Genomic DNA, 10,868 nt, shown 5'->3' with positions numbered 1-10,868 from the left:
TTAATAAGGTATTTAATAGTAACTGTCGGTTAATTTGCACAACATCATCACGAAGTAAATTTAGTGCTTAGTAGATCGAAACCCTAATTACTACAATCGTTTTAATTAAAGTAGATGACAGCAGACAGCAATATAGCGATTGTGAACCGGGGTGTAAGTCGTATAATACGGTATTGGATGTGTTGGTTGAAGGGGGTTGTTCGAAAGTTGCACGCAATGTGTTTGATGAAATGCTTCAGAGTGGTGTTGCGCCGGATGTGTTTAGTTTTTCGATTGTGATGAAAGGGTTGTGTAATGTTAATGAGGTGGATGCGGTGTGTGGGTTGTTGAGGGGTATGACGAAGTATGGGTGTGTGCCGAATGCGGTTGTTTATCAAACATTGTTGCACGCGTTGTGTAAGTTTGATCGCGTTGACGAAGGGTTGAAGCTTTTTGACGAGATGATACTCATGGGGTGCATGCCAGATGTTGAGTGACATGTGCTTGTCGAAGCTGTGGTGGCAGACTCCCATCTGTTTGAAACAGATTCCATATTCATGCATAAATGAAAGTTAAATGTGTGTATATGTATGTATATATATTACACAAATAAAGTGAGTATTTTTCAATCCGTAAATTGAGCCTCTTATTATTAACAGTGTTTCTAAATAACTAGTGAGTTTAGGTTTGTGTGTGCTAGAATGTTGGAGGTCTGAGCACACCAACAACGATGATGACTGGCTGATAAAATTATGTTTTGGGTCTTGAAATAGGGTATGCTTGTTAATTTATATATAAGTTCTTGGTCATGTTCTTTAACCTGGAAGACCATTTATATATAACCTGGAACAACGATTAGAAGAAGCCAGTGAGATCATGCGTGAAATGTCAAAAAACGGGTTGTGCAAAACGGGTAAAGTGCAACGCGCATTTGATTTCTTGAAGGATATGGTGTATTTAGGGATCCAACTTATGAAGAATTCGGTTGATTCATATATGACAGTTGACATTTTGGTATGTCGATTGAAGTCCATTAAGGCAAAGAACTCTGAATATCGATGCTCAATTCGCCAAAGATTATGTGTAGGTTTTGTATTTTAGACAAATTTCACACTTTCTGTATATAATTTGTTTAAAATTTGATACTATTTAGATGACTGTCAATTGTATTGGGATGCTTTTTTTGGTACCATAATTTGTTTAAAATTTGATACTATTTAGATGACTGTCAATTGTATTGGGATGCTTTTTTTGGTACCGTGATGGATTAAAGTTTTGGCATTTTGTTTTCTATTTAGATGATTGTCAATTGTATGTTTTATGATTGTTACTCTAGTCCGTGAGGAAAAATAATAAAAAAAAAAACTTCATGAAAAAATACAAGTAGTGAAAAAAGACAAAAACTAGTAAAAAAAGGGTAAATATACAATTTTCTAAAGTTTAGTAAAATGAAGGTTAAATAGTCTTTCTATAATTTAATTTTAATAAATTAAGTCAAAATGGGTAAATTTGCAATTTTACTAGTTAATAGAGGGAAATAGGCAATTTAATTTTTGGCTCAGGTATATATGCAATTTCAAAGTTTTTTAAGGCGAAATATGCAAAAACCCATAAAAAATTGCTTTTGCTTTTAATGAAACACATGGGTTTCAATGGGGTATAATCGACCTATGGATTGTCAATATAGGGTAATTACTATGGGGTTTTTATGCATATGTAATTTATAGAACACTATATTTTAAACTTTTTAAATGGTTTTAATTAATTTCAAAGGATAAATTATTAAAGAGTATCTAATAAAGTACTACTATAAAAAACAACCAAAAAACCGTAATTCCAAAATTTGTTAAGGAGTTTTGCGAGTGTGGATATATACGGTGTTGTATCTATGTGAAAATTTACGAATACTACAAGAGGAGCACGCCTCATGATGATGTCTGCTGTGAAGTTGGCATCGCTTAAAAGGAAAACAATTTGTGAAAACACAACATCTTATTGCGATCAAACAAAGTAAGATCTTATTATTATACTTTTCTTGTTTCTTAGATTCATTACAGAATCATCAACTCATGCCATTCTTTGTCTTTCCTTTTCTCAAGATTTTATAAACGAGATCTCTCAAGATCCCATTCATATTCCTCAAACTTCCTTATCAACCCAGCACAGTATAAACTCCTTATGAATACTCCCTTAGATTCCTTCGTGAAGTCCTAGGTTATACCGCTATATCCATCTTATTTTCATGGTAAGTCATACAGTTTTTTCTACAATATTGTCAAACTTACCATCACCCCATTTAGTGTTAATATTTCTGGTTATTTAGGGTAGCTTTCATAGTTCTTTAATTTATGCATTTTGGATCAACGTGTAAAACATTTTCATAATTCTTTACTTTTTACGCTTAAATAACTTTGCACTTGCAAGCATTTGAACTTACACTACTTTTGTAGGGGCAAAAATCATATACCACTAGACCACTAACTAGATAGATGATTAGTCTTCCAGCCCCAAACCTCTATGTTTCATGATATATATCACTATTAGAGAACTGGGTATTTGCGACCACAATAAAAATGCGGAAACAAAAATCTCCATGGGTAATCCCATTTTGCAACCGGTTTGAGACCGCTAGTTTTGCGACCGTCTTATTTATGACCGGTTTGCCTCCTCATTTGCGACCATATTTAGCAACCTCTTCTATCTTTCTTCATAAATATATTTACTCTTTTATGACGTGCGGGCAGTAGAAAACATCCCCCATAGCAAGCAACTTTTTATCCTGTTTATGTAAAGAACGTAGTGTGCATGATCCCTTGATTCGTAAGCTAACCATCTAATTATAGTAAACCATCCTGTGCTGGTTTGACATCACTCCACTAGTCAATCTTTTACGAGTCTTTTTGATTTTACACCACTACATGTTTGCACATGCCAAAAGGTATTATCCTAATTGCCTTATGTTGTACATATATGTCGCTTCTTGTTTCTATTTATGGTGCGAATTAAGAGGTTTCCTTTTTTCACTAAACAAAGAATGAAAGGTAGCCATCTATACTTTGAGCTAATGTATATATATGCATGCACGGCTCAATGAGTACAAGTTTTAAGTTTTTTTCTATTTCTTTTCTTTTAGTTTCCAATGGTTGCGTTATATCTTTCAAGCAGGAGCGGACCTAGGTAGAGCCCTGGGTGGGCGGGCTCACCCCTTGAAAAAAATTAGTGTATTTTATAGGGTAAAATTTCGATCGCACCCTATGAAAATTTGGTTAAACCCCTCGTTTTCACCCCTTAAAAATATTTTTTGGGTTCGCCACTGATTTGAAACCAAAGTGTTAACTAAGTTGGGTGTGTTTTTTTTCTTAGGGTGCATGGTATTTGGATTTTGGTTTATAGGATTTTGGTTTATAGGAGTTGTCTTGGTTTGGGTTTAGATTTTACAGGAATTGCCTTGAAATTATAAATTTACCGGCCGGTGTAATGTCAAAAGTGAAACTATACATTTACCGGCCGGTCAGGGGTGTACCCACATAAAGAAAGAAATTGCCCTTGAAAACAAAAGTTTTAGTGTTACTTTTAGAAAATAATCCTGATTGTCTCTCTTAAAAGTTTGGTTAAGCTTTTTTGATCGTCATAAAAAAATTATAGGGTGCGGTCCGTAAGTCTTTTTTGTTGTTTCTGAAACAACCAAATTATAAGAACTCAAACAACCAAATTACATGTGTATATATAGATAATGATTAACCCTAGTTCTTATTATAATCCGCTAAACCTTAAAGTACATATTATATTTATTAGTTTTTTAGCCGGAGATTGTTTTTTCTTTTCCTGGTGTAATTTAAGCTCTAGCTTCTTACTAGCTCATCGTAATGAAATAATATTTGCCATCAATTTTTTTTTTAATCCAGTATGAGTGAAACTTATCTTTACGTTGAAAAACTTTCTATTACAAGAGACTTTAAATTGTTGTGTAGATAGAATTACATGGGTTTCATTTTTTAAATTGTTGTCATAAGCTTCTTCCACAAATCTTTTAGACTTTTAGCCTATAATAACTATCATGAATTTGTCATCGGACTCATTGCATCATCACTAAATTATCTATTTGTTCCATTAGAAGTGCTAGGTTTCTTGTATTTTTTTTTTGTTATAAATAAAGATATTTTATGAATTTAAGGTTCAACACACCACCCATTAAATCTCAAATCCACCCCCATTCTATCAATTTTTTTTTAAATAAAATTAAAATATTTTTCATTCATATTTGCCAAGTTACATCAAAACCAAGTTACATCAAAACAAAAGGTAGACGTGCAACAAGCTGCGCCGCCACCCCTTTCTGAATGGCAAACCCTAATCTGCCAAAGACAAAATCTCGTCCCCTTGGTGCCGAGCAATTGTTGTGGATGACCCGTTGGACTCTGGTCAGGAATTGGATAGCTTCGGGCGCTAGAGAGCCAAATGTGTCAAAGGCAAAAGGGACAAAAACATGCTGGTTCTCTGCACAAGCTTTTGCGTGCTTGTCAACTTTCTTCGATTCTGCCTTTCTTGCTGCTTGACCAGCTACAAACCCGTTTACTCTTAAAATATAGTCCACTGGTTTGCCTTTACATTTCCTTATAACCTTAGGAATCCATAAATCCGAATTATTCTCATTCCATAGAAAATGAAGTTTTGCTCCATATAATTGATAGTTAACTGCTTATTTCGGATATTATCTTGTAATAATTAACAATATTGATATTGAAATAAAAAATTTATCTCAACAAATAACAATTATTAAAATCAAAATAATATTTTTGGCTTAGCTTAGTACAACAAATTTGATAAGTTGCTTCATAGATATTACTTTTGTTATATACAGCAAGCAGATCAAAAGTTTGATATTAGTACATACATTCTAGTCACTATAATATGTATCATGTAACCCTTGATGAACAAGAAGTTCAAAATACTGTTTTTTTATAATTACTTCCAAAGATCAATTTGGCTTGTGGATGCGGATATCGAGGCACCTTCGGAAGCCATCTCATCACTCTTTGAGTCGCTAAGAAGCATGTTCATATGTTCAGCCATTTGAAATGATGATGAAGGATGATTCAAATAAGTATTTTCTTTTGTGACCGCATTTTGATCGTTACTGAGCTGAGAAGCAACAAAGTTATCAAGTATTCGCCAATCGGTCAGTTGATGATCATGTTCACCATTATTATCATTATTGTTGCCATAAAACAAGTTCACATTGGATTGCTGCTGAGTTGGGGGCTGTAAATTAGTGCTTGTGTATGAAGCACTTAATCCGGCTACTGCGGGTTGTGGATATCTGAGGGATTCTAATTGAGGAAGCTGGAGGAAGGAGTGTTCAAGAGGCAAGTTGTAATTCATTTCATCAAGCTCAGATTTTGCAGGAAGTTGATGTTGGTATGAACTATTAGAAGTGTAAGGATGCGATACCCGATTTGGGGATTCGTAATCGGGCATGAATGAGACTTGGTCATTGTACCAACACAAAGAATCATGTGATTCCATTCTACGAACTGTGGTTATGCGCTTCTTGAAAACCCTGCATACAACCCATCCTTCTTCCTGTTGAAAACAAAGCATAAAACATGTGAGATATTAGAATCATTTCGTTTATTATTCGGCTTATATTCCTTTAACTTTTTGGTCTTACAGTATAAAGGTAACTATACCATAACTTAATAGATAAAGAAAATCAAGCTTCCCATGTGAACAACATTAAAGAATTTAATAGAACCCGTCTTAATTTATTTCATTTGGTTTTGACAACATTCAAGGATTTTAGACATTGAAGGTGCTAAATTGCTAATTCAACATAAAAGTTCCTTACTTTCACCACAATTGATGAACATAATAGCTTCCCTCATATTTAAATTATTTATTTAATAAACTATTTTTTTCTATATAATTATAATAAATTTTATTTAAATACATAAACTGTTTACTTTTTTTTTTTGTAACTGGAGATGGAGCACAGGCCATCTTTGTTAAAGGATTAATGCCCAAATTAAAAGCTCCAAAAACCAATGCATTGGGATAGAATGAAGGTTGCAAAAGGATGCATGCAAAACAACACAAATATAATGCTATGCTGTTATCATGGCTGAGAGAACTGTTTTCAGCTGCTACACTAGAATAAAGAACTTTTAAGGGTACCCATTTTATTTATGCTTGGTTCCACCCATGCATAACTTGCCATATTTTTTGAATATTCTAAAAGTTGAAACTAACAAAATACATAACAAAAACTGATAGAAGGATGAAAAATAGACATGTTACTAACCTGAGTCATGGAGTTTTCATCTGTTTCTAGTCTATACTCATGCATGATCCAATCTGATTTTTGTCCGTTGGGAGCTCGGCCCTTGTAGAACACCAAGGTCTTTCTCATGCCAACCAGATTATTCTTAGAGTATATGGCCTTGTCTCTTCCCGTAGCTTTCCAAAAGCCAACTTTCGTAGCCCTATTAGTGCGAGTTCCTGTTGGATATTTTTTATCCTTGTGGCTAAAGAAATACCACTCATTTTGCTCTTCAGTTCCTAGCTTGCATAACTCTGTCAAGATAACATAAAAAGAGTCCATGAACAATTTGAAAATCTTGCATCCATGATATGCTTAAAACTTTCCTAAGCTGCATTGCACAACTTAAACACCTATAAAACACATTGCTCATATTGTATATATACCTTGAAGATCCCATGGTTCAATTTTATAGAGATCAACATCTTTGATAACATCAAGATCAATTCTTTTCGACGCAACTTTTTTCCTAAGGTAGTAATCCACGAGTTCTTCATCCGTCGGGTGGAATCTAAAACCAGGAGGAACATGTGAAAAGGTATTCATACTCTCAATGGTATGATGATCTCAAACCTGAAACATGCAAATGATCACCATTGTTAGAGGTCGATTTTACACATACAGCTATTGATATGATTGTTAATGCAGATATCTCAATGAGTTATAATGATATCTCAATCATGTGATTAACAAGTAGAATAACAAGGCAATGCATGCAGTTGTTTTGATGAGAACTTCCGGCATGAAATGATAGTTTGTCGCCAAGCAAGAAGGCATAGATGAAGCCGAAAAGTGTTTTGTATTTGTTCCTTTTTATAGCCAGCAACTAGGTTATCACTGGAGGTGAGGAAATTGGAGAAGATTGAAATTTTTTTTCTTTTTTTTTTTTTTTTTGTGATGTCTTGATTTATACAACATCTTATGCTAGTTGCATTTCATTAATGATCAACATCTAAATGCTTGATTCTTTAAAGAAATACTTAAATAAAGTAAAAGGTTCGATATAGTAGCAAATGTACATAAAGAATGAGGACATGGATCATATGTTTGGCGCTAGATTGACAAGAAAGGATTAATATGCTTCATGGTAACAACTAATAAACGTTAAGAGTTTGCACTAACTTTTGGGTTCAATAGAGAGAACCATTTAAAAGGAAAGCAAAATTTCATACCAATATCATGAGTTGAAATTCTTGGACTTGCTAATGGAATCTTACAAATTTGAGGTCTATATTAAGTTCAAAAGTTGGCTCAAATTAGATGAAGTATGGATTATTGTCTTTGAATAGCTCAAATTAAATGAAGTACGGATTATCATCTCTGAACTGTATGCGTTTTTATCATTATGCAGGCGCTAGAAACTGCTAACTTAAAAGAACATATATACAAAAAAAAATTGTATATGTAAATAATAGCAAAGAGCAACCTATAAAGGACATAGCCTTATATATAAAGATAAAACATAATTAATCATATCATATTGTAAACTCTCATTAAACCTATCACCTTGAGGGGAATTATAAGTAACCAAAAAACCGAAGTATCTGGTGTTTTCAGAGGGCAAGCTCCTAGCAGGTAAAGAATGGAAGTTTTGTAAACGATTCTTTTTAACAAATAGCGTTTGTGACACGAACCCTTGGCACTTCCGTGAAGGAGTATCAACCTAGCTCATACATTCCTATGAGTATATTATTGATAACCTGATCAAATACATGTTTAGTGAGAGGAATTATTTCTTGTTTAGTGCAGAAAATATTTTTAATTTAGAAGATGAAAATACATGTCTAGTGAGGGGCATCATTTTTAATGCAGAAAAAACATTTCTAATCTTGAAGAGGATGGCAATAAAAAAGTATTGTTATTAATAAAAATGATCAAATACAAGATTAGTAGAGAATTATTTCTTGTTTACTGCAGAAAAAAAAATATAATTAAGAAGTAGATGCATCAATAAGCATGCTTGTTTAATGCAGAAAACATTTCTAATTTAGAAGAAGATGACAACAAAAAGCAAGATGGAAGAAAAGATGGTGTAGGGTAGAATTTAAATGATGTGAACAAAATGAAATGACATGTGTGGACAATGTTTCTGCCATGCATTCGCATGGGAGAAGCACCATTTTCTTACTTGATGGTCAAGAAAAAAACTACTCAAGTTTGCTTTTTCTTGGGAAAAGCCACTCAAGTTTTGCACCACTCAACAAAAGTTAATACCTGAAAACAATGCATAGAAAAATCTACAATTCAACATTGTTAACATATTAGAAGGCCCCAAATTAAATATATGGAAGTGGACAATAACAATCAAGATGTATTTTTTGTTCTTGTTTATTCTTAGTTGTCTATCTTCAAAGATCTTGCTAGAACATCAATCTCATACGAGAAAAAAAACAAAACAATCCTTCAAGATGAAAAAGAAAACACATTGATCATAAATTTGAGATCTATGAATTGACAACTACAACTTAAAAACTTGTTTTAGTCTATATATTTTGAAACAACCACATCTGTTTCCTTCAACTATAATAATAACATAGATTAATAATCAAATCAAAATATGAAAGATCATGATGAAGATGAAGCATAAAAAGACATACGTACACAAAGAAACTTCAACCAAAGAAGATCATGATGAAGATGAAGCATAAAAACACATACATACACAAACAAACTTCAAACAAAAAAGATCATGAAGAAAATAAAACACATTGATCATAAATTTGTGATCTAGGAATTGACAACTACAACTTAAAACCTTGTTTTAGTCTATATATTTTGAAACAACCACATCTGTTTCCTTCAACTATAATAATAACATAGATTAATAATCAAATCAAATTTTAAAATATGAAAGATCATGATGAAGATGAAGCATAAAAACACATACATACACAAAGAAACTTCAACCAAAGAAGATCATGATGAAGATGAAGCATAAAAACACATACATACACAAACAAACTTCAAACAAAAAAGATCATGAAGAAAATAAAACACATTGAACATAAATTTGTGATCTAGGAATTGACAACTACAACTTAAAACCTTGTTTTAGTCTATATATTTTGAAACAACCACATCTGTTTCCTTCAACTATAATAATAACATAGATTAATAATCCAATCAAATTTTAAAATATGAAAGATCATGATGAAGATGAAGCATAAAAACACATACATACACAAAGAAACTTCAACCAAAGAAGATCATGATGAAGATGAAGCATAAAAACACATACGTACACAAAGAAACTTCAACCAAAGAAGATCATGATGAAGATGAAGCATAAAAACACATAGATACACAAACAAACTTCAAACAAAGAAGATCATGAAGAAGGTAAATCATATAAACAAAACCTTATAAATAGATCTGGTTGATCTTCTAACAATGGATGATGATTAGAGAGAAAGAACTCAAGAAAGTTTTCTTTTAGTACAAGATCCCTTCTTGTTCAAATAATAAGGAAGCAAGGGAGACAAAAGAATAAGAAAAAGAAAAGGCAAAGAACAAAAGGAATGTTTGAGATCGAAAAGGGTGTTAATTTACTTGGGAATTGAAGTGAAAAGAACTTTGTTTTTTTGACTGTCTTAATAACATCAGATCCCGAGGATTCTAATGACAACAAAAACACAAAGCACAGAAAGTTGTTTTATTTCGTTTCCGGGCATGTGGGTGTTACTCGGAGACTTTAACGATGTACGCGAACCGTCTGAACGACAAAATTCTGAGTTCATTGCACTAAATGCCTGGCACTTTAATAATTTTATCGAACGGGCAGGTTTATCTGAGTTTCAAATGGGGGGGAGGAGGTTTACCTACCAGTCCAGTGACGGGGTTAAAAGGAGTAAGCTGGACCGTTTTTTAGTATGTACCGGATTCATGAATTTGTGGGCATCGGCTGCAGTTGTGGCTCTATCAAACTACGTATCGGACCATTGCCCGGTATTAATGAATATGGTTCCGGTAGATTACGGTCCCATCCCGACAAGAATTTTTAATTCTTGGCTCGAGATTCCGGGTCTTCTCGGATATGTCCACCAGATTGGGCCTACTTTCCGATTCGAAGGGTCGTCAGATCTACTTTTGGCTACAAAGCTGAAGTGGATTAAGTTCCGCATGAAACAGTGGGTGACAAATCACAAGGCATCTAAGGAGGGCACATATAAAGCTAAGATTGATCAGCTTGAGGCTTTAGAGTTATTATCCGAAACACGAGATTTGACGCCTAATGAATTGGAATTACGGGCCGAGTGTAAGGATTTAATTATTAAGGAAGATAAGTTAAGGTCTATGGATCTCCAACAGAAGGCGAGAGTGAGGTGGGCAGTCGACGGTGACGAAAACACACGGTACTTTCATGGGGTAATAAATGCAAATGTTAGTTGCAATCGTATCAATGGGTTGAAAATAGATGGGGCATGGGTGACGGATCCGACCTTGGTCAAAGATTACGTTTATGGGTATTTTGCAAATAAGTATAGTGAACCGATGCCGATTAGACCGGTACTAGTGTGCCCAAATTTAGCGTCTTTGACGAGCCTGGAGGCGGAATCTCTAATTGTACCTT

General features: G+C 33.7%; 1 protein-coding gene across 1 annotated transcript; it reads right to left on the bottom strand.

Moving 5' to 3' along the window:
* Positions 1–4,760: 4,760 nt before the first annotated feature.
* LOC110899711 (NAC domain-containing protein 7) lies at positions 4,761–9,976 on the bottom strand. Its single transcript, XM_035981625.1, has 4 exons — positions 9,658–9,976; positions 6,685–6,871; positions 6,281–6,552; positions 4,761–5,562 (listed from the first exon to the last, which is right to left on the bottom strand). The coding sequence occupies exons 2-4, from the start codon at positions 6,842–6,844 to the stop codon at positions 4,945–4,947; spliced, it is 1,050 nt and encodes a 349-aa protein (XP_035837518.1). The 5' UTR covers positions 6,845–6,871; positions 9,658–9,976; the 3' UTR covers positions 4,761–4,944.
* Between the last annotated feature and the right edge of the window lie 892 nt (positions 9,977–10,868).

This window comes from Helianthus annuus, chromosome 13, assembly GCF_002127325.2.
Source record: "Helianthus annuus cultivar XRQ/B chromosome 13, HanXRQr2.0-SUNRISE, whole genome shotgun sequence".
Taxonomy (NCBI): Eukaryota; Viridiplantae; Streptophyta; class Magnoliopsida; order Asterales; family Asteraceae; genus Helianthus; species Helianthus annuus.
The sequence above is the reverse complement of the archived record's forward strand: the minus strand, read 5'-3'. Positions and strand labels throughout refer to the sequence as shown.

Excerpts from the sequence above, each read along its gene's own strand:
- LOC110899711 (XM_035981625.1), bottom strand. The coding sequence starts at position 6,844 with ATGAATACCTTTTCACATGTTCCTCCTGGTTTTAGATTCCACCCGACG. Across the intron at positions 6,553-6,684 it reads TGAACCATGGGATCTTCAAG|AGTTATGCAAGCTAGGAACT; the intron begins GTATATATACAA and ends TTATCTTGACAG. Across the intron at positions 5,563-6,280 it reads ATGAAAACTCCATGACTCAG|GAAGAAGGATGGGTTGTATG; the intron begins GTTAGTAACATG and ends TGTTTTCAACAG.